This window comes from Elgaria multicarinata, chromosome 3 (genome assembly GCF_023053635.1).
Source record: "Elgaria multicarinata webbii isolate HBS135686 ecotype San Diego chromosome 3, rElgMul1.1.pri, whole genome shotgun sequence".
In the NCBI taxonomy this organism is placed as follows: Eukaryota; Metazoa; Chordata; class Lepidosauria; order Squamata; family Anguidae; genus Elgaria; species Elgaria multicarinata.
Window position 1 is genome coordinate 173,416,437 of NC_086173.1, and position 24,057 is coordinate 173,440,493.

General features: G+C 45.6%; 1 protein-coding gene across 2 annotated transcripts in view; it reads left to right on the forward strand.

Annotated features, from left to right (window-relative positions):
- Positions 1 to 21,258, forward strand: part of LOC134396371 (zinc finger protein 883-like) — a 33,630-nt gene extending 12,372 nt beyond the window's left edge. Inside the window, exons 2-6 of one of the 2 annotated variants that reach the window (XM_063122847.1) lie at positions 14,608 to 14,728; positions 15,051 to 15,133; positions 15,422 to 15,548; positions 19,500 to 21,032; positions 21,094 to 21,258. In XM_063122847.1, the coding sequence (XP_062978917.1) occupies positions 15,059 to 15,133; positions 15,422 to 15,548; positions 19,500 to 21,032; positions 21,094 to 21,197 (1,839 nt within the window). In that variant the 5' untranslated portion in view covers positions 14,608 to 14,728; positions 15,051 to 15,058 and the 3' untranslated portion in view covers positions 21,198 to 21,258. Of the gene's footprint in view, positions 1 to 14,607; positions 14,729 to 15,050; positions 15,134 to 15,421; positions 15,549 to 19,499 lie in introns of both variants that reach the window. The other variant, XM_063122848.1, reaches the window with a different exon arrangement.
- The last annotated feature ends 2,799 nt before the right edge of the window (positions 21,259 to 24,057 follow it).

Genomic DNA, 24,057 nt, shown 5'->3' on the forward strand with positions numbered 1-24,057 from the left:
CCTGATTGTGTTTCCTTCTATCTTCTATATACCAAAAAATACCAAAAAAAAATTATTCTCTTTTTCTTCTCTGTGTAACTTGGACTGAGTGTGCTGCTTTTGTGAAGTGCAACAGGCAGCCACAGATTGAGCATTTTGGGGAAAGCATACACACACTTCTTGTCCCATTTCCCTACATTTATTAGTAATATTCTTAAACATATTATTATATTCTTTTAGATATTCTTAGTAGTATATATATTAGTATATTCTCATACATATTATTAGTAGTATAATATTTTATTCTTCTTATACAGCATACACACTTCTTGTCCCATTTCCCTACATTTAAACATATTATATTCTTCTTATACATATTCTTAGTAGTACCTTATACATATTATTAGTAGTATTAATATTTTATTAGTCATCATGAAAAGAGGGAGCAGGCGTGCTGAAAGCAGCAAGGCTCAGGCTGGCACCAGTAAGCAGGCTGCCTCTCCTCCTGTGAAAATCAAACGGGCAACTCCTTGGCTGACTGCTCCAAAACAGAAGCAGGACAAGCAGCAGGCAGAGCCACTCTCTTCTGCAACTTGTGCCCGGCGTTCTCTTTTTGAGGGTGGGAATGGGAAAAGTGCCCCTTTACAAGAGGCAGGTGGCATTAGAGGAGGAGGAGTATCCCCAACACCTTCATTATCCTTTCAGCCCACAAGCCCGCTGATGGACCTAGACGAGGTGGAGGGGGAGGAGGAGGAGGCGGTGGGCCTCCAGGATGTGGGGGCTGAGGAGGAGGAGCAGCAGCAGCAGGCCGAGGCTCTCTCCCCAGTCTCATCCCACACCCCTGTTTCTGTGGCAACACCAGAGAGCTCAGGCGGGCAATTGGTGGTGTCACCACGGAAACGAAAGACAAGCATCGTGTGGGACCACTTTGAGTTTGGAGCGGATCCCCGCTTTGCTGTCTGTCGCCACTGCAAACTCAGCCTAAGCAGGGGTTCATCGACAGGGCATTATGGAACCAGCAGCATGAAGATGCATCTTCAGAGGCAGCACCAGTCGGTCTTGCTGGGGAAAGAGGCGGGCAAGGCGACTGGTTCCAGGGGAAAGCCGAAGGCTGCTGCTGGCACTGCCACTCTAAGCTCTCCATCTCCCATCCCCACAAGGGTTAGGCAGGCAACCCTGCAGGACATGGGGTGGGGGAAGTATGGACCCACAAGATGGCGTTTTCCAATGCCCACCCAGGGTGCTACTGTGGTGGGGCATCTGCCGGGACTGACTCCTCCCCAATACTAGATCTATGACATGTCACTCTGCCTGCCCCTCTGCTAGCCTGTCCTCCTCGGTGACCGACTCGCTGGGATGGTTTGCGTTTGCAATGCGTGACTAACTGCAATGCTGGCTTAGAAACCAGCCATCACTTCCTTGTGCCCCCAGAAATGCCCGCAGCCTGCCTGCCTGCCTGCCCGCCTGCCCGCCTCCCCCGGGGTGCTGCTGTGGTGGGGCATCTGCCAGGACTGACTCCTCGCCTGCTCTGCCTGCCTCTCTGCCCGCCTGGTGCCTGGGAGATGAGCTTTGCGGTTCGTGCCCAGCACCCTCCGGCACGCTTGCTCCCAGTCGTCCTCCTCTGTGCCCCTCAAGGCGTAACTGCTGGCTTAGAAAGAAACGACGAGACATCTTTGCCTCACTTTGCGCCCGCTTATGGGTTGGTTTGCTATGCGTTAGTGCTCAAGCCATCCTTGCGGCACTACAATGCATGCTGCCTGCCTGCTTTCCCTCCCTTCTCCCCTTCCCGCCTTGCAGGGATGGTGTATGTGTCTTGCTTTGACTCGGGGGAGAAGTCCTTCCTGCGCTCACTTAGACTTTATCAAGTTCAATAATCCCTTTTTCAAATGTGCAAGAAGATTTAGGGTTATCTCGTGGCATGTTGGGATTTCCTTGGAACTGGCCCCATTGAGCTGTCTGCAATTGCAACTTTAAATCCCTGACATACTGGAGTGCCCGATTTTCAAAAATTCCCCAAAAATCAGGGGATGATGGGATTGCCTTGAAACTTGGTGTCCATGGGGACACATGGGTAAGCTGTCATGAGACCAAGGGATAGGTTTCTTTTTTTTTTTTTTAATTTTTATTCATTTTCAACACTATATAAACATAGATAAACATTACCAAAATATAACTGAAACAAAACACAATAAGAAAAAAAAAACATCAAATATCTGCTGCATACATATTGAATGATTGTTGAGTACAAATATCAAAAACTATTACATATACCTTATCATACTACAACATCTTCGTTCTTAACATAAAAGTGCACCCCCCCACCTCGGGATCATTCTTGAGTCCAAAATCTGATCGTTTCTTCTGCTGGCGGTTTCCCACTTCCCTTAGTAAACACAAACACTAGGAACTGTTTCCAAATTCCTTCAAACTCATTTATTTTAGTTACGCCTTTTCTCCACTTAATATTACATGTCAGTTTATCATTAATGGCTATATCCCATACTTCTTTGTACCATTCCTCAATAGAATATTCCCCTTGGACCTTCCAGTTCCTAGCTACCATCAGTCGTGCTGCAACCAACAAATTCGATATCAGCTCTATAGTTCCTTTTCCACACTTTATATCTTCAAATAGTGACAGCAATGCTATTTTTGGTGTTTGTTCTATTTTCATTCCCACTATTTCTTCAATTTCTGAGAACACCATCTTCCATAATCTTTGTACATATTTGCATTGCCACCACATATGTAAATACGTTCCTTTTTCCCCACAACCTCTCCAACAATTTGCTGAATGTTGATCACTTATCTTATTCAATCTAACCGGGGTTAGGTACCACCTCCATAGGATTTTAAAATAATTCTCCTTTATTCTTACTGATAAACTTCTCAACACTCTTTGTTTCCATAGTCCCTCCCAGCTCTGTCGCCCTATTTGTATCTTCAAATCTAATTCCCAAACCATTTTCTCTGTATTCTCTCTAAACTCCTTCTCTAACAATATTTTATATATTTCACTCATTAATCCTTTTGAAACTATACTCCCTCCTTTCCCTTCCTCCTTACTTACTACTATTTCTTCAAACCTCGTCATCTTTCTGCACATTCTATTATCTTTAATCCACTTTTTATTCCATTGCTCTAATTGACCATATTCTAACCAAGATAGCTTCTTCTCCTTTAACAAATTTTCCATATCCTCTCTTGTTTTAATATCTCTTACCCAATCCTTTAATCTTATTTTATTTTTCTCTTTTAATATTTTACATAATCTACCCTTTAGAGCCTCTGGGAAATTCTTTAACATTATTATCGGTGCTAAGGGAGAGTTGCTCGGAAGCAGCTTCCCTTTAAATTTACTCCAAATTTCCCATTGAGTCCTCAGGAGTGGATTATCTATACTTCTAACCCACTTTCTTCCTCCGTCTTTAAAAAAAACATTCTCCAAATTCATCTCTACCTTATTTATGGTTTTTTCTTCCATCCAATATAAATCTCCTACTCCCATAATTGCTTCTACAACATGTCTTAATCTATTTGCTACGTAGTATAATTTTATGTTTGGGAGACCCATTCCCCCCTTTTTTTGGCTTAGGTACCAATTATTTTTATTCACTCTTGCTCTCTTTTCTCCATTACAATATTTATTAATAATATTTTGCCAACTTTTTATCTCGGTTTCTGATATTTTTATAGGTAACATTCTAAATACAAAATTAATTTTAGCTAATATCTTCATTTTTATTAAGGCTATTCTTCCGAACCAAGATAAATTTAATCTTTTATATTTCTCCAATTTCTCTAATACCTCTTTCTTTAACCTCGTTAAATTTTCCTTTTCAAGATTCTCTACATTTTTTGTAATTTTAATTCCCAAATATTTAATCTCATTCTTAACTTTCAATTCCATTCCCTTAAATTCCCAATCCTTTTCTTCCTTCTTGGTATAGTTAAACAACATCATCTCTGATTTAGACCAATTTATTTTTAACCCTGTAATTTCCTCAAATTCCCTCAACTGATATTTAATTCTTTCTAATTTTCTTAATGGATTCTTAATGGTCAATAAAGTGTCATCCGCAAACATGTTTAACTTTATTTCCCTTACCTCTCCAATTCCTTCTAACTCTTCATCCTCCCTTAGTGCCTTCGCCAAAACTTCCATAACCATTACAAACAGGACCGGCGAGAGCGGACATCCTTGTCTTGTTCCTCTGGCTAGTCGTATCTTTTCAGTAAGTCCGTCATTTACCACCACTACCGCCGTATTTTGGGAATATAGCTGTTCTATTACATTTTTAAATTTATTTCCAAATCCCAATTTATCTATAATACTCTTTAGTGCCTGCCAGCTCACACAATCAAAAGCTTTAAAAATATCTAATGCCATAATACCTGCCTTAATATTTGCTTTTTTTATTACATTTATTACATTTAAAACTCTACCCACTAAATTATGCATATGCCTTCCTACCACAAACCCACATTGATCTGCTCCTATATATTCTGCCAAAAATTTATTTAGCCGTTTGGCCATAATAGATGTAAAAATTTTTGCATCCTGATTTATTAAAGAAATAGGTCTATAAGAATCGGGATTAGTCAAATCTTTATCTGGTTTTGGGATCAGAATTATCACTGAATGTTCCCATGATTCAGGTATCTTCTCTCCTGATAATATCCTATTATAAAGTTCCATTAATTTTGGAACTAAACAGTCTTTGAAGACCTTATAATATTCTGGACCCAAACCATCTGCTCCCGGTGATTTACCAACTTTTAACTTATCAATAACCTCTTCAACTTCTCTTTGAGTTATTACTGACTCCATTAACTCCTTATATTCTAATTTTATTCCCTTCTTTATAAACCTTCCAATATACTCCTCCACCTTTTCTTGTTGAATTTCTTTACCCTTATACAATTCCTGATAGAATTCCTGAAAAATTTTTATTTTAGCTTTCATTGCATGACAATAATTCCCTCGGCTATCTTTCAACGTTTCTATCCCATTCCTCCCTTTTTCTTTTTGTGTGAGCTTGGCAAGCAACCTCGAGTTCTTATCACTGTTTTCAAAATATTCCCTTTTCATATACATTAAATTCTTTTGAATCTCTTCTATATTTAAATTTTCTAATTGTTTCTTCTTAGCTTGTATTTCCACTAATTTATATTTATCTTTAACTCGCCAATATCTTTCCTCCAAGTTTTTAATTTCTATCTCTAACTTTTCCTGTTCTGCACGTTGTTGTCTTTTTAAACTACATGTTTCTCTAATACAGATTCCTCTTGCTACAGCCTTCATGGTGTCCCAAATGACTGACCCAGCTGTTCCTCCTTTTTCATTAATTTCCCATGACTCCGACAGTTCCTTCCGAATTTTATCTACTATTTTATTATATTTCAATATCTTTGTATTCAGCTTCCATCTATATGCCTCTTTATAATCTTTCTTAACTGTAAATTCTAGACTTAACAAGGCATGATCAGTTACTTTTATTACCCCCATTTCCATTTTACAAATCCTCGTTGCAAAATCTTTTGAAACAAATATATAATCTATCCTGGAGTATGTATGATGAACTGGGGAAAAGTATGAAAATCCAGGCCTATTCCCGTTAAGTAAACGCCACGAATCTAAATAATCATTTTCTTTTACTAATTTATTCAATATAGTCATATTGTTCCTCTTTTCAACATTAGTGGGATTTGACCTGTCCCGTTTATTATCCATAACCATATTAAAATCCCCAGCTAATATAGCATACCCCTCCTTAAATTCTTCTATTTCTTTAAACAACTTTATAAAAAACTCTCTATGCCTCTCATTTGGGGCATAAACATTAATCAAAGTATAGACCTTTCCCTCAATTTTACCTTTTAACATAAGATATCTGCCCTTATCATCCTTTTTTACTTCTTCTAATATAAACCCACTTTTTTTTGAAATCAAAGTGGCCACTCCATTTTTTTTCAATGTCCCTAATGACTTTTCATAATAGGCTAACCACTTTAATTTTATCATATTCGAATTCTCGGAGCCTTGGTGTGTCTCTTGGACCATTATAATATCTGATCCCTCTTTATTAAACATTTGTTCTATTCTCTTCCTTTTCACGACTGCCCCCAAACCTTTAACATTGAGTGTTGATACCTTTATCTTTTTATCCATAATCACCCTTTTGAAATCTTTTCCGATCCCTTGTGCTCAGCAATACAAACTTGCTTACATAAAAAAACAAACTCCATACATAAAACCCCCACCCTCCTACCCCAATCCCTCCTCTCCTACCTTCCCCCCCTCCCCACCCCCCCACTCTAATCCCCCCCCATATCCCCGTGAGTCTAGTACTCCAGCCATCTACTTTAAAGGGGGGGGGGAGGCAGTGCTGCGCCTGGCCGGCAGGTTTCTATATTAGCATTTCTATTTGCAATTATCTCCAAACAGAATTAACAATTCTCTTACTCTCCAGATGTCCCAGCCTCATTCCCTCCCCCACCCACTCCAGCCCCATTTGCTTCCCCATCCAGACCCAGCCTCTTCAGCAATTCTTTACCTTGATCCAATGAGGTTACTCTGTGTTCCCTCCTCCCATATGTAAATCTTAAGAAAACCGGGTAACCCCATGCGTATGGAATTTTGTTCTGCATTAACATTCCAGTTATTGGTTTAATACTCCGTCTCCAATTTAATGTATGTTGAGAAAGATCATTATAAATTTGCACTGCTTTGCCTTTATATTGTAACTGGGTCAAAGATCTCAATTCTTTCATGATTTGCTCTTTTTTATAATAGTTACCAAATTTCACCAAAATATCTCTAGTCCCTTTGTAGTTTTGCCCCCCCACGCGGTGGACTCGGTCCAGATCCGATCCATCTATTGGTGTGTCAGGCATCAGCTCTTTGAACCAGTTCAGAATGATTTCTCTAAGATCTTCTCCTTGTATCTGCTTCAGCTGCTTTATTCGAATCGAAGATCTACGAGATTGGTCTTCCAAGGCGATCAGACGTAATTCCCATTCCTTAAATTGAATATTTGTTGATTTTTCAAAGGCCTCTTGCTTCTTCTGGTCCAATTCCGCTTTTGCCTCTATCTCTTTGATCTTATCCGAGTTTTCTGCGATCTTATCCGAAAGAACACGCATTTGTTGTCTAAATTCATTCATTTGCAGATCCATTTTTTTTAAAAATGATGATATTATTCTCTACAATAACTGCCTTAATTTCTGCTAGGGAGGGAAAATTGCTGTCCATTGCTTTTCCCCCTTCAGCCATATTCTTTTCTTTATTTGGTACTGTATCCAAAGAAACTGGGTCTATAACTTCGTCTTCCTGGTCTGTTCCAGGGGCTGTATCTTCCAGGTGGGAGAGGTGGGTTAAATTATGATTTGAAGGTTTCTTTTTTTGTCTATTCAACTTTTCCCACTTCTTAATCTTTTTTTTAATGTTGGACATAGGACCCTTCTGAGTAGGGCATAAATCTTAGAGCCCCCACTTCCTTAGCAACTTTTACTGGCTTCTCTTCTATGTGCCAATCACACCACCTTCTTCCCGAGGGGGAGGAAATATATTCAGTTCACAACAGCATTCACTAGAGGGGATCAGATCCAATCATTCACAGTTTCTCAAAATCCCACATCTCCCTCACAGAATGCTGTTTCTTCCCCTTCACCCCCCCCTTCTCGGCACACCGCAAACAGCTTCCACTTTCCACTTTACAAAGATTACAGCAAACAACTTCAAAGCCAGTATTTCAATCTTTCCAACTTAAGATAAAGGATGAGAAGTGAGGATCGCTGTAAATCAGATCAACGTCTAACAAGCATAAGTTCTTTCTTTTCAAACTGCGACATCAATCATGTTACTTTCGGTTTCGCCTCTGCAGTTTATAAAGACATTCCGTCAAGCTCACCTCATCCCATCGGCTCTTCTCAACACTTTCCAGCTCCGATAGCTTTTATAATCATTTCCTGTCGTTTTCTCAAAGATTTATGCCCATTAAAAAATAGATAATTGCTTTTTCCGGCAACGCCGCTCAGAGCCTCAGAAGAAACCTGCCACCGCCATGGCTGCCAAGCTCCGCCCCCAGGGATAGGTTTCTAACGTGCAAATTTTTGAAAATCGGGCACCCCATTCAGACCCCTTGGGATAGCTCCGTCAATTTGCATGTTAGAAACCTCAAACTCGGCACCAGGACAGCTTATCCATGTGTCCACAGGGACGCCCACACTCAAGGCAATCCCATCATCCCCTGATTTTTGGCGCGGCTTAAACTTTTTAACTCACCCCAAATCAAGTCCTATTCTACAACTACGTCAATTTGCAGGGATAGGTTTCTAACGTGCAAATTGACGTAGTTGTAGAATAGGACTTGATTTGGGGTGAGTTAAAAAGTTTAAGCCGCGCCAAAAATCAGGGGATGATGGGATTGCCTTGAGTGTGGGCGTCCCTGTGGACACATGGATAAGCTGTCCTGGTGCCGAGTTTGAGGTTTCTAACATGCAAATTGACGGAGCTATCCCAAGGGGTCTGAATGGGGTGCCCGATTTTCAAAAATTCCCCAAAAATCAGGGGATGATGGGATTCGCTTGAAACTTGGCGTCCATGTGGACACGTGGATAAGCTATCATGGTGCCGACTTTGAGGTTTCTAACATGCAAATTGACGTAGAATGGGACAATTTGGGGTGAGTTAAGCCGTGCCAAAAATCAGGGGATGATGGGACTGCCTTGAGTCTGGGCGTCCATGTGGACACATGGATAAGCTGCCCTGGTGCCGAGTTTGAGGTTTCTAACATGCAAATTGACGGAGCTATCCCAAGGGGTCTGAATGGGGTGCCCGATTTTCAAAAATTCCCCAAAAATCGGGATGATGGGATTGGCTTGAAACTTGGCGTCCATGTGGACACGTGGATAAGCTATCATGGTGCCGACTTTGAGGTTTCTAACATGCAAATTGACGTAGTTGTAGAATGGGACAATTTGGGGTGAGTTAAGCCGTGCCAAAAATCAGGGGATGATGGGACTGCCTTGAGTCTGGGCGTCCATGTGGACACAAGGATAAGCTGCCCTGGTGCCGAGTTTGAGGTTTCTAACATGCAAATTGACGGAGCTATCCCAAGGGGTCTGAATGGGGTGCCCGATTTTCAAAAATTCGCCAAAAATCAGGGGATGATGGGATTGCCTTGAAACTTGGCGTGCGTGTGTATACGCCCATGAGGTGTCCTGGTGCCAAACGTGAGGTTTCTAACTTGAACAGAAAAAAGTTGTATACTTTCTTAGCTTTCAATGCAACCCTATGGGGGGGGAAAAACGGAGCTCCGATCCGGATCCGGAGCTCCGAGCGGAGCGGAGCGGAAGTGGGCGGAGCGGGGGCGGGGCGGAGCGGCCCGCTCCGAAAAATGGCGGATCTGCAAGTGAAGCGGAGCGGGGGGTCCGTGCACACCCCTAATAAAAACAACCGGGGATAAAGGTATCCAGGTAATCAGACTAATGTGTGCCCCTAAGATCAGCCCATTTCAAAGAGGTTTAACACCCTTCTCACGACCCCGGAGTTCTGCTGCATTTCCCCATGAGACAATTCAAGCGCAGCCTGGTCTTATCCATGTGGTTCACTCAGAAGTAAGGAGTTCCACGGATTGAAGTGAGACATAGTTTTGGTTGAGGGTGTCCTGGGTGGTAACGGCCTCCAATCACCTGCTGTGTCAGGTGCGCAGAATAAGGACCAGTACAGGTGAGCCCAGCCACAGGGACCAGGTGGGATCACCCACAGGGAAACCAGGGAACAGAATCATAGAATAGCAGAGTTGGAAGGGACCTACAGAGCCATGGAGTCCAACCCCCTGCTCAATGCAGGAATCCACCCTAGATGGACGACACTCAACACCCACCCAACGCAGTACATTCTCGGTTATTTAGCACCGTAGGCCTCCTACCAAGCAAGCATGGCAGACATTCCGTTTCCCCAAACCCACTGAGACATGCAGATTTGACCAAGGGTCCATCTAGTTGTTTTTATTATTATATTTATTTGCATCCTGCCTTTTGCCCAATACAGGGCCTCAAGGCAGCCTTACAAAATTTAAAACGTACACATCGTAAACCTAGGAAAAGAAATGTACTAAAATTGAAATAATAATGCAATATTAAAAAGTTAAGTGTTTAAAATTCATGACAATTTAAAGGCCTTAACACAGACGGAGGACCAGATTATTCTCCAAAGGCCTGCTGGAACAAAGAAGGTTTTGCCAGCTTCCGAAAGCTCATCCAGGAGGGACCCAGCCAGCCTAGCTTCCCCGGGAAGAGAGGTCCAAAACACTGGAGCCCTAGTTCTGCATTCTCTCCTTCCACCATGGCCCCCACCCCCACCTGTCAAAATCTCCTCCTCCTTGGGGGGATTTAACGCAGTTTGAGCAAAACCAGAGCAGAGTCTTCATGGCCAGCTTCCTCCTGGGATCATGGGGGGGGGGGGAATCAGCCCCCAGGAGAACCCCCCCCCAAACCTCCCTCTGTTGCAGGAGCCAGAAACCGGTTCCTCTCCAGATATTTTGGACTGCAACTCCCATAATTCCTGCCCATTGGCAAAGCTGTCTGGGGCTAAGGGGACTTGTAGTCCAGATCATCTGGAGGGCACAACCCAGCCCTTCCTCCAACCTGACGTGACACGTCCCAGCCCTTCTTTGGGAATCCTCTGAGGTCGGCAGCTACTTGGGACGTCTGGAAGAGGAGTGGGAGGAGTGGGGCGGGGGGAGAACGCCGTTCCTTCGGACCTTCCGGGTCTTCTTGCCTCCCTCCGTGACTGGGGAGTGGGGCGGATCTCGCTTGTTCCGGGCATCCCTTTCTGTTCCGGAGGTAGTTTGGGAAGTTCTGGGGTTAGCAGGGACAGACTGTGGCCCTGGCTTTAGCCCCGCGATAGTGTTCCCGAGTGTCGCCAGCACACGGCCCCTGCTCTTGGCCCTTCCCGTCCGCCGCCCCGGGGCTTCGCGACCCCCAGCTGCTGCGAAACATCTGGCTGCATCCGGTCTGGGCGGAGAGATGCTGCTGGCGCCCGCGGGGCTTCCGAAGGGTTAAAAGGACGGATCTGGATTCCTAGAGAAGAAGGGAATTGGGGGTGGGAGGGGTGAACCCCCCCATAGCAGCAGCCTCCGCCCCTCCCCCTTACATCCCTTCCTGTGCTGGCTCCTCCCCCCATGGAGGGCGGAGTCTCTTCTCTCCAGCACCCGCCAGGCCAGGTGAGTTTCCTCCAGCCTCACCTGGGCATTTGAGGGGGGATCGCGGAGTCCCAGGGCTGCGGGGTGGGGGGCCGGGAAAGACACGGGGGCTGATGACCCCCCCCCCCCAGGGAAGAAGCAGTGGGAGAGGCTGCCCACCACAAACCGCATCCAGCCCGTGGAGAGACAAAAGGAAGGAGGGGGGGTCGTTAGAAGAAAAGGTGGAATGGTTGGGGGGCTTGTTAGCTCATTAGGGAGGCTTCGGGGCTGGGGAGAGGGAGGGCAGGCCCCGTCCCCAGAAGGGGGCTAGTGCAGCGGACACCTACCACTGCGTTCCCATGCTAGCGCCCCCCTCCAACTTGTTTGGACTGCAGCTCCCATCATCCCCATCCACCAGGGCGGTGGGAAGGCCCCAGGCTGGAGAAGGCTGCCCCACATCATAGTCTACGCACAGGCATTTTCCGGGGGGAAGGCTTCTTCCTCTGCTGCTCTCTGCAAAGCCAGGAGGCCCCTTTGGATCTGGTGGGGGGGGGGGGGGAAGGTGGGCTTTAAGCATCCGAAATGTTGGGAAAGATGCAGCGGAGGCTGTTTGGGGATGAAGGTTGGGGGGGGGGGCAGATTCTTTCCCGAGGACCGTAGAAAGGAAAGACAAAAGTAGGTGGGGAGGAGATACTGCAATCCGCCATTACAAAGCGTTCATAAAATCCAAAATGCCTCATCAATCCTGCTGAAATTTACACGTACCAGAAAGAAACGTTGGCTTTACAGACCCTGAAAATGTCAAGAACATTGGTGAAGGATTGAGGGAAGGAGGGCGGTTTAAAGCACAAAAGGAAACAACCCCTCTCTGAATCTAAATCTCTGTGCTAACAAAGGCTGGCCAGGACATGGGCTCACGAGCTCTGAAGTCAGGAAATCCTCGGCCGTTCATCCAGCGGTGGGGTCTTCTTCCTCCCGCCTTCTAGCTGGTGGGATGGCTTTTCTTTTTTCCAAAATTCCCTTCAGTTGATTTTTAATGCATATTTCTTTGCCCCGTTAGAGTGAATACAGAGGCCTCCATAGTGCCGTTCCGCCCCTCTCTCCTGCCTCTGTTGATGACGCCCGCACAGTTAACAAGCACAAAACAGGAGACCTTTAAAATGATCATGTAATTATAAATATAAACTCAGGAATAATGGGCCCAAGTGACAGGAAGCCAGATTCCGGCTGGACATCAGGGGCAGATCTACACAAAGCAGGATATGACAATTTGAAAACATTTACAAAACTGCATATGGGATGTGTCCTGGGCCCCAACTGTTGTCACTACTGTTATAAACCGTTTTAAAGCAGTAGTGTAGATCCTGCCCAGGAAAAGCTTCCTGAGTGTTAGAGCAGTATGACAATGGAACCAGTGACCTAGGGAGGTGGTGGGCTCTCCCACACTAGAGGCCTTCAAGAGGCAGCTGGATAATCTGTCAGGGATGCTTTAGGGCGGATTCCTGCACCGAGCAGGGGGTTGGACTCGATGGCCTTAAGGGAGCCCTTCCAACTCTACTATTCTATGATTCTATGAAAAGGGCAGGATTGCTTTGATCATTATGCTTTTAGCAGAGCCAGGAAGGGGGGCATATTTTGGCTACCGTAGGAGGCTTGGAGGAGGCAGGTGAGCTCCAGGTGGGCTTGGGAGGGGGAGGGGGGAGGGGGGAGGGAAGTGGGGGCTGCAATGCAAAACCCCTCCAGGCCGGCAGAAAAGGGAGGGGAGAGAGCAGAGCAGAGAGCAGGAGCCCCTCAGAGGAGCCCTGAGGCTGGGTCAGGCCAAGGTGGGCCCATCCAGTCCAGCACTCTGCTCACACAGGGGCCCATCAGCTCCAGGACATGATGCAACAGCACCCTCCCACCCATGTTCCCCAGCAACTGGGGGGACACAGGCTTATTGCCTCTGATACTGAAGGTAGCACACAGCCATCAGGGCTAGTAGCCAGGGATCGCCTTCGCCTCCAGGGATTTATATTGGTGGCCATCACTAATTTGGATGGCTTTAAAGGCAGTTGGATAAAGCAGATGTGATCAGATCTGGCAACCGGAAGACTTTGCAGAGGACAGAAAGAGAGAAATAACTTCTGGAACTTCAGACAGTAACATTTGTTTGGGGATGTAAAACCACGCAGTCTGAAACCACCCACCACCCGAAACCACCCCACCCACCTCACTCGGCCCATCAACTTCAAAGGGAAGATGGGGGAAGTCTTGTGAACCCATTCAGTCTGTCAGGCTGACTGCCTCGGATACTGGAAACAGCACAAAGACATCAGGGTTTGTAGCCATTGAACTAACGGAAGAGGAGCCCTGATGCTGGATCAGAATCATAGAATAGCAGAGTTGGAAGGGGCCTACAAGGCCATCGAGTCCAATGCAGGAATCCACTTTAAAGCATCCCTGACAGATGCTTGTCCAGCTGACTCTTGAAGGCCTCTAGTGTGGGAGAGCCCACAACCTCCCTAGGTGACTGGTTCCATTGTCGTACTGCTCTAACAATCAGAAAGTTTTTCCTGATGTCCAGCTGGAATCTGGCTTCCTTTAAATTGAGCCCGTTGTTCCGTGTCCTGCACTCTGGGAGGATCGAGAAGAGATCCTGGCCCTCCTCTGTATGACAACCTTTCAAGTATTTGAAGAGTGCTCTCATGTCTCCCCTCAATCTTCTCTTCTCCAGGCTAAACATGCCCAGTTCTTTCACTCTCTCTTCATAGAGCTTTGTGTAAGGATTATTTCATAACTATTGATGTACATGGTGCTGTACAAAGTAAAAGAATATAACAGCTGAGGACTAGAACCTGGACCCCTGGAATTGTAGCCCAGCATTCTAACCTCGTTGGCTCTCTGTGCATGTGAGACTTAAGTCGGCAGCAGAAGGGGTCAAGGAGATGGGACTTGCCTGAGACAGAAAAGGTGGTGCCGGAGGAATGGAGGCTCAAGGGAAGGCTTGAGGGAGGGAGGGTCTGTGGAGGGGGGGAGGGGTCGTTCAGGGCAGGCCTGTGAGCGGGAGGCTGCGTCTTCAGCCCCTCAACCAGGCTTTGGGGCATGTGGCCCTCAGTGAAGGACCCTCCCTCTTTGGGCCCTGGTGTTCACCCGCCTTTCCTTCTGGGAGATGACGACCTGGTAACACCACAACTGGAAGCAGTGGGGAATTCTGGGAAGGAAAGGTGCAGGGAATCCTGGGAGAAGAGACGCCCACCCAGATGTACAGAGCCGGCAATTCCAATACCAGGAGAGGCCGAGTAGGTGAGAGACGTCTTACCTGGTAGTCTGAAAGGAAAAAGCATGTGAGGGAGGATATACTAAAACGGACTCGTAATAGTCCAAGGCCTTTGCCTCCAGAATTATTCCTTCTCTAATCCTTCTCCCCATTGTATGTCCTGGATCCTCATTGCTGTTTCAGGAGCACGGCCTGTTTGCAGAACTGAGCATTGATTTCTCTGGGGCAGAGAAGGCTCCATGCAGACGCAGTTCGGAGCGAAGAAGGATCGTTCAAGAGGCTGACAGAGGAGCCCCCGTGCAGGGTGAGGATCAAGGAGGCCTATTTCGACTCGGTTTCCCTCTCCGGAATGTGCCCAAAATCTATGGCACCCTTTTAAGTTCCTCTAGATGTTTTTGGTTGTTGGGGGAGGGACACTTAAATTAAACCTCGCTTAGAGTTCAGAAAAGGTGTTTCTTTTCTGCACGTGAAGACATTCTACATGGAAACCTGTATTGTGGTTTCTGGGTAAGAACCTAAATGGGGAGAGACGTGTGTTTTCACACAAGAGAAATTCAAAAACCTGAGCGTAAACAGCGGAGGTTGTAAGGCCGCTCTGGGCTTCCTGCCGTCTTTGTCTCCCACAGGTGAAGTCATGATGCCGGCAGTCGGTACCCCATCATCTCTTTGTGGTGGCGAAGGGGGAACGGAGGCCGTGGGACCCCATGAGGTAGGGGGAGAAGGGCGAGGGGCGGACGGGGGGTCTCTGGACTCTGCTCACCTCCCTGGGACTGAACACGTCGCTTTCCTCTTTGCTTCTGTCAAAGCGGCCGTGTTGAATGGCTTTGAGTGGCCCTCAGGAAGGTTTCATGAGGTTCCCCCACATCTTTACGGGGGTGTTTAGAATGGAGCCTGTAGAGCGGCTGAGAATCATCACCATTCCGCTCACCTGCTGTTCTGGATTTCGCTTGTCTGTAATCTTCATGCTCTCTCTGAGGAGGAAACGTTTCCCTTTCAGGGTCTGGTGAGCTTTGAGGAGCTGTCTGTGTCTTTCACGGAGGAGGAGTGGGCGCTGCTGGATCCGGGCCAGAGAGCTCTGCATCAGGAAGTCACGGAGGAGATCTGTGGGATCGTGGCCTCTCTGGGTAAGGCTCTGTCTTTCCCTAGTTGGTAATAATATATTCTTCACAAATGCAACAAACTGATTTTCGCACGTTCTGCCAATCTTCCAATCTAACAAGATTTATCTATTTTTGTTGACTACTAGCTGTACCTTGCCACGCGTTGCTGTCGCTCAGTCTGGTTAAATTTAAAAGAAAGAAAAAACAAAGCGGATTTTTCTAATATGTTTAATTTCACAATGCTTCTTCAGAACGTGTAACTGTCACAGGTGTGAGATCTATATTCACTCAGCTAATTGTGAGAGAACACGCAAATAGGAGAGGAGGCAGAGGCAGTGGATTGGCCTACTGGTTGGCGATGTCACAATGACCTATAAGAGCAAATAGGAGATAACATGCAAATAGGAGAGGAGGCAGAGGCAGTGGATTGGCCTACTGGTTGGCGATGTCACAATGATCAGCAGGACTCTTTTTGAGGAGGCCTATTTTTTCGATTTTAAGACAAACTTTTGTCCCCATGTAGAACATAGTTACATAACAACGCTCGCGTATTCGAATGCAACGTTGTGTCAAAATTTCAAAACAATCAGTGAAGAACTTTCGGAGATATAACGTCTGTTTCGAACGAACATTTACATTTTTATTTATATAGAAGAGTGCAATCCTATGTCTGTTTAGAAAGAAAAGACTCCAGGCTGCAGGGCTTAAGAAGTGCCATGCTGGATCAGACCGAGGGTCATAGAATCATAGAATAGTAGAGTTGGAAGGGGCCTATAAGGCCATCCAGTCCAACCCCTTGCTCTATGCAGGAATCCACCCTAAAGCATCCCTGACAGATGGTTGTCCAGCTGCCTCTTGAAGGCCTCTAGTGTGGGAGAGACCACAACCTCCCTAGGTCACTGGTTCCATTGTCGTACGGTTCTAACTGTCAGGAAATTTTTCCTGATGTCCAGCTGGAATCTGGTTTCCTGTAACTTGAGCTCATTATTCTGTGTCCTGCAATCTGGGATGATGGAGAAGAGATCCTGCCCTCCTCTGTGTGACAACCTTTTAAGTATTTGAAGAGTGCTCTCATGTCTCCCCTCAATCTTCTCTTATCCAGGCTAAACAGGCCCAGTTCTTTCAGTCTCTCTTCAAAGGGCTTTGTTTCCAGACCCCTGGTCATCCTGGTTGCCCTCCTCTGAACACGCTCCAGCTTGTCTGCGTCCTTCTGGAAATATGGTACCCAGAACAGGACGCAATACGCTAAATGAGGCCTAATCAGGGCTGAATAGAGAGGAACCAGTACTATTTGGAAGCTATACTTCTATTAGGAAAGGAAAGGAACCTCTCGTGCAAGCACTGAGTCATTGGAGGGAAGCCAGCTTTTGTTGATGTTTTTTTGGCAGGCCTTATAGCGGGGTGGTTTGTTATAGCCTTCCCCGGCCGTTAATGCAGCCCAAAATAGCATTTGCCTTTCTTGCAGCCACATCACACTGTTGGCTCCTATTCAGCTTGTGATCTACAACAATTGCAAGATCCTTCTCATTTGTAGTATTGCTGAGCCAAGTATCCCCCATCTTGTAACTGTGCATTTCGTTACTTTTTCCCAAATGTAAAACTTGGCATTTATCACTATGAAATTTCATTCTGTTGTTTTCAGCCCAGCACTCCAGCCTATCCAAATCCCTTTGAAGTTTGTTTCTGTCTTCCAGGGTATTAGCTATCCCACCCAATTTTGTGTCATCTGCAGATTTGATAAGCGTTCCCTGCACCTCCTCATCCAAATCATTAATAAAAATGTTGAAGAGCACTGGGCCCAGGACTGAGCCCTGCGGTACCCCACTCGTTGCCTCTCCCCAGTTTGAGAAGGTTCCATTGATAAGTACTCTTTGAGTCCGATTCTGTAACCCTACACCTCCTGACAAATCCATGTTGGCTTCTAGTAATCACTGCATTGATTTCAAGGTGTTTACAGATTGACTTCTTTATAATCTGCTCCAGAATTTTCCCAGGGATGGATGTCAGACTGACTGGTCTGTAGTTCCCAGGTTCCTCCTTTTTGCCCTTTTTGAAGATAGGGACAACGTTAGCCCTCCTCCAGTCGTCCAGCACCTCACCCATCTTCCATGAGTTTGCAAAGATAATAGACAGTGGTTCTGAGAGTTCTTCCGTAGCGCCTTCATTACTCTAGGCTGCAGTTCATTGGGCCCTGGAAATTTGAACTCATTAAAAGAAATTAGGTGTTCCTTGACCATTTGTTTATCAATCACAAACTGCAATCCTGCCCCCTCAACTTGTGCTTCAATTTTTCCAGGGAGGTCACAGCCGTGCTTTTCGGAGAAGACTGAGACAAAGTAGGAATTGAGCACTTCAGCCTTTTCTTTGTCGTCAGTTATCTATTTGCCATCCTCATTAAGCAGTTGAACCACCATTTCTCTCCTCTGACTTTTACTATTCACTTATCTGAAGAAAGCCTTTTTATTGCTTTTAGCATCCCTCGCTAATCTCAGTTCATTCTCAGCTTTAGCCTTCTTGTTCACTGTTGCATGGCGTCCCCTGTAATTCTGCCTCTGCAGACTGTCCTCCAGTCTCAGCCTCCAGTAGCTGAAAGCGGTTGCTTAACTCTAATGCTTCCACCGGTACAGAATGCCTTCTAGTTCTGCTGCTCCTAACTGTCACTCTTTTCCAGGGTGTTTCCTCTTCATTTGGCTTTCGTTCCCTCAGTATCCTCCACTTCTGCTCCCATTGGCTGCTGCTCTTCAATCTCTTCTGCTTCTTGTTACTGTTGCAGTTCCTTGTCTTCTGTCATTCCTTGGAGGGTGGACACTCGCCGCTCAAGTCCTCTCACTTTTTCTTCCAAAAGTGCCACCACCTAGCACTGGTTGCAGGTGTTCTCCATGTCAACCTCAGGCAGGAACACGAACATTGCACACCCTTTGCAGGTCACCACCACTAGGGACTCCTTTCCATCCATATTGTCTATTTCTGTTTTGTTTTTTCCTTTCTGATTATAGTGAAATTGCCTGTGCTTTGTCCTGACCTCTCTAGAGGTGCACAACTATATGAGTACGTCTTAAGAGAAGGAAACACTTTGTTTTTGGTTAGAGCCCTCTTTTGCTGAACTCCCCCTGTCAAACTCCTGTTAGCTCTTCCTGTTCGCTTGCTCTCTGGGAGCTGGCTTTCTTTTCTAGCATCTAGTTTAGCTGGGCCAGCGCTCTTCTCTGCTTCTGCTCTTCTTGGAGTTGGGAAGCCAAATGAAGTCACTGTGTGGCTGAGAAGAGTCAGCAATCAAACCAATCAGGCCCGTCTATTCCAGCACTCTGTTCACACAGTGGCCAACCAGCCATCCGCCAGGGATGAACAAGCAGGACATGGTGCACGCTCCCACCCATGTTCCACAGCAACTGGTGCACACGGGTTATTGCCTCAAATACTGGAGATAGCACACAACCATCAGGGCTAGTAGCCATGGATAGCATTTGCCTCCAGGAATTTATCCAAACCCCTTTTAAAGCCATCCTAATTGCTGGCCATCACTACATCTTGTGGTAGTGAGTTCCTTAATTTAACTCTGCACTGTGTGAAGAAGTCCTTCCTTTTATTTGTCCTGAATCTCCCACCCATCAGCTTCCTGGGATGACCCCACTGGGTTCTAGCGTTTTGAGAGAGGAGAAAAATGTCTCCCTGTCCACATTCTCCACACCTCTATCAGGTCTCCCCTTAGCTTCCTTTATCCCAAGCTAATCAATCCCAGTTGTTGTAACCTCCCTCGTAGGGGAGATGCTGCAGCCCCTCCATCATTTTAGTTGCCCTTTTCTGAATTTTATCCAGCCCTATAATATCCTTTTTTAGGTGTGGTGACCAGAACTGTACACAGTATTCTAAGTGGGGTTGCACCACAGGTTTGTATGATACCGGGCAGTACGATACTGGCCGTTTTATTATCAATTCCTCTTCTTATCATGCCTAACAGGGAGTTTGCCTTCTTTACAGCGGCTGCACACTGGGTGGGCCTTTTCATCAAGCTGTCCACCCCAACCCCAAGATCTCTTTCTTGTTCAGTCGCCACCAGCTTAGATCTGATGGACCAGGAGAGAATAAGGACAGGAGCAATGCACAAGATGACCAGTAAACCCTCTGCTCTTCATGGCCACAGTGAAACCCCAGTACAGGAAAATGTAGATGAACGAATGGAAATAAATCAGTATTCTGTGCGTAGGACAAGCTTTGATTCTCAATCGAGTCTTAAAAGCCATTGTAAAACTCACACAGATGACAACTCATTGAAACGCTTGGAGTGTGGAAAGAGCTTCACTAGAAGCACACAGCTTAGTTGTCATCAGAGAAGTCACGTAGGGTTAAAACCATATGAATGTGCGGAGTGTGGAAATTGCTTCAGTGAGAAGATACAAAGCACTTGTCATCAAAGAATTCACACAGGGGAGAAACGATATGAATGTGCAGACTGTGGAAAGCGCTTCAGTGACAGGGCAAACCTCACTTCTCATCAAAGAATTCACACTGGGGGGAAACCATATGAATGTGCAGAGTGTGGAAAGCGCTTCAGTGATAAGCTACACCTCACTCGTCATCAAAGAATTCACACAGGGGAGAAATCATATGACTGTGCAGAGTGTGGAAAGAGCTTCAGTCGGAGCACACAACTCACTTCTCATCAAAGAATTCACACAGGGGAGAAACCATATGAATGTGCAGACTGTGGAAAGCGCTTCAGATGGAGCACACACCTCACTCGTCATCAAAGAAGTCACACAGGGGAGAAACCATATGAATGTGCAGACTGTGGAAAGCGCGTCAGTCAGAAGATACAACTCACTTTTCATCAAAGAATTCACACAGGGGAGAAACCATATGAATGTGCAGACTGTGGAAAGTGCTTCAGTCAGAAGATACAACTCACTCAACATCAAAGAATTCACACAGGGGAGAAACCATATGAATGTGGAGACTGTGGAAAGTGCTTCAGTCAGAAGATACAACTCACTTCTCATCAAAGAATTCACACAGGGGAGAAACCATATTACTGTGCAGAGTGTGGAAAGAACTTCAGTCAGAGCACACAACTCACTTCTCATCAAAGAATTCACACAGGGGAGAAACCATATGAATGTGCAGACTGTGGAAAGCGCTTCAGTCAGAAGATACAACTCACTCGTCATCAAAGAATTCACACAGGGGAGAAACCATATGAATGTGCAGAGTGTGGAAAGTGCTTCTGTCGGAGCACAAGCCTCACTTCTCATCAAAGAATTCACACAGGGGAGAAACCATATGAATGTGCAGACTGTGGAAAGCGCTTCAGTCAGAAGATACAACTCACTCGTCATCAAAGAATTCACACAGGGGAGAAACCATATGAATGTGCAGACTGTGGAAAGAGCTTCAGTCAGAAGATGCAACTTACTTCTCATCAAAGAATTCACACAGGGGAGAAACCATATGAATGTGCAGACTGTGGAAAGTGCTTCAGTCAAAAGATACAACTCACTCGTCATCAAAGAATTCACACGGGAGAAACCATATGAATATAGTAGTATTAGTATTAGTAGTACTAGTAGTAGTATTTACACAGGAGAGAAACAAAACAAATGTGCAGTCTGTGGAAAGTGTTTCAAAACAAGGATACATTACACTCGTCATCAAAGAATTCACACGGGAGAAACCAGATGAATGTGCAGAGTGTGGAAAGAGCTTTAGTGTGAGAACAAGCCTTACTTCTCTTCAAAGTATTAACAAGGAGAAAAATATGATGATAATCAGCTCTTCTTCTCATTATTATTATTATTATTATTATTTATTTATTTATTTATATAGTACCATCAATGTACATGGTGCTGTACAGAGTAAAACAGTAAATAGCAAGACCCTGCTGCATAGGCTTACATTCTAATAAAATCATAATAAAACAATAAGGAGGGGAAGAGAATGCAAACAGGCACAGGGTAGGGTAAACAGGCACTGGGTAGGGTAAAACTAACAGTATAAAGTCAGAACAAAATCAAGTTTTAAAAGCTTTAGGAAAAAGAAAAGTTTTTAGCTGAGCTTTAAAAGCTGCGATTGAATTTGTCGTCGGAGTCAGCTGGGGCTGTGAAGGGGCTGGACCAGTGCCTGGAGGCTGTAATGGGCTGGATGAGGGCCAATAAACTGAAGCTTTAGCCTGATAAGATGGAACGCATGTGGATTGGTGGTTCCAGAGTTCGGGAATTGGGTAAGCGGCCTGTTCTGGATGAGGTGGCGCTCCCTCTGAAGGAGCAGGTACGTAGCTTGGGAGTACTCCTAGACCCATCCTTGTCACTGGAGGCCCAGGTGGACTATGTGGCAAGGAGTACTTGGGATCAGCTTCGGTTGATCCGCCAGCTATGGCCTTTCCTGGACAGGGACAACCTAGCCACAGTAGTACATGCACTGGTAACTTCCCACTTAGACTACTGCAATGCACTCTACGTGGGGCTGCCCTTGAAGACGACGCAGAAGTTGCAGCTAGTGCAAAATGCAGTAGCTAGACTGCTGGCGGGTGCATCTTACAAAGACCACGTAACACCTGTCTTAAAGGAACTGCACTGGCTGCCTATACGCTTCCGGTCGGAATTCAAGGTGTTGGTAATGATGTTTAAAGCCCTAAACGGCTTGGGACCTCGATACTTGAGGGAGCGCCTCTCTTTTTATATATGCCTGCCTGAGACATTAGATCTATTGGAGGAGCTCTTCTCCACGTCCCACCAGCACAACACATCCGCAATGTTGGGACAAGGGAGAGGGCCTTCTCTGTGGTAGCACCCATGCTGTGGAATGCCCTCCCCTTGGAGGCCCGATTGGCGCCAACGCTGTTTTCATTTCGACGCCAAGTAAAAACATGGCTGTTTAACAAAGCCTTGGATGGTTAAATTCACTGGCACATTGTTTTAACTGCATCTATTGCTTTTAAATTATATATTGTTTTAACTTGGATCATGGTTTAATTTGTTTTTAACTGTGTATATTTATTGTTTTATACTGTATGTTTTTTCTGTACGCCGCCCTGAGATCTCAGTGATATAGGACGGGATATAAATATTTAAAAATAAAATAAATAAATAAACGTACCTCTCTAGAGTGTGGAAAGAGCTTCAGTTTGACATTATAAAAAACCTCAGAGGAGGAGCCATATAAATGCTTCAAGTGTGGAATAACCTTCAGTGTGAACACAAGCCTCCGTTGAAATCCACGGGGAAAGCAATGCTTGGAGTGTAGAATTGTCTATGCTACTGCCAGCCTGATTTCTCATGAAAGAATTCATATGGGATAAAGCATAGACCTGCCCCTCATGTTGAAGGAGTTTCAGTCAGAAGTTCAAAGAGGCCATGTGCTTGCCATGTGCTACTGAGTGCTGAGTGAGAGGTCGGTGTCTAGAGTTGCTGCAGGAGCTGAAGGGGGAGTGGCCTGATTGTCAGTTGGACTCAGCAATCAGTGCCTAATTGCTGTTGATTGTTGTTCGCACTTCAGTGACCTCATTCTGGTTCCTGACTTGGAGCTAAGCAGAAGCAGGGCAGAGCAGCTGGCCCAGCTCAAGTAGGAGCTAGAAAAGTAAGCCAGATTCCCAGGGAGCGAGCGAACAGGAAGAGCAAACAGGAGTTTGACAGGGGGAGTTCGGCAGGGGAGGTCAAGGGGGAGGCCTCTTAAAAAATAAATAAAATAATAAAAAAATAATAAAAAATAAAAATAAAAAAGAGGTGGGGGGAAAAAAAAAGAAAAACATAAAGAGAAAAAACCCCCCACAAAACCACCACCAAACAAAAGCAAAAAACCCCCAAAAGATTACTTTCCCTTAAGACACACTCATATAGTTGTGTACCTTCAGAGAGGACACAACAAAGCAAAGGCAGTTCTACTATAATCAAAAAGGAAAAAAACCAAAGCAGAAATCAACAGTCTGGATGGAAAGGAGTCCCTAGAGGTGGTGACCTGCAAAGGGTGTGCAATGTTCGTGTTTCTGCCTGAGCTCAACATGGCGTATACCTGCAACAAGTGCAAGCTGGTGGCACTTTTGGAAGAAAAAGTGAGAGGACTTGAGCGGCGAGTGTCCACCCTCCAAGGAATAAGAGAAGTCTTAGACCAAACGGTGGAACTGCAACAGCAACAAGAAGCACACGAGATTGAAGAACAACAGCCAGCTGAAGCAGAAGTGGAGTATGCTGAGGGGAGGAAAGCCAATGAAGAGGAAACTCCCTGGAAAAGAGTGACAGGAGAGGAAGAATTAGAAGGCGTTCTGCACCGGTGGGGCCATTGGAGTTAAGCAACCGCTTTCAGCTTCTGGAGAATGAGACTGAAGGACAGTTTGCAGAGGAGGAAGTACAGGAGACACCATGCAACAGTGACCAAGAGACAGAAGGTAGGTCAACCAAGAAGAAGCGAAGAGTAGTCGTTGTGGGAGACTCCCTGCTGCGTGGGATTGAAACCCAAGTATGTCGTGAAGACCCATGGACTCGCCAGGTGTGCTGTCTCCCTGGAGCACAGATTAGAGATGTGACTGAAGGGTTACCGAAGCTCATAA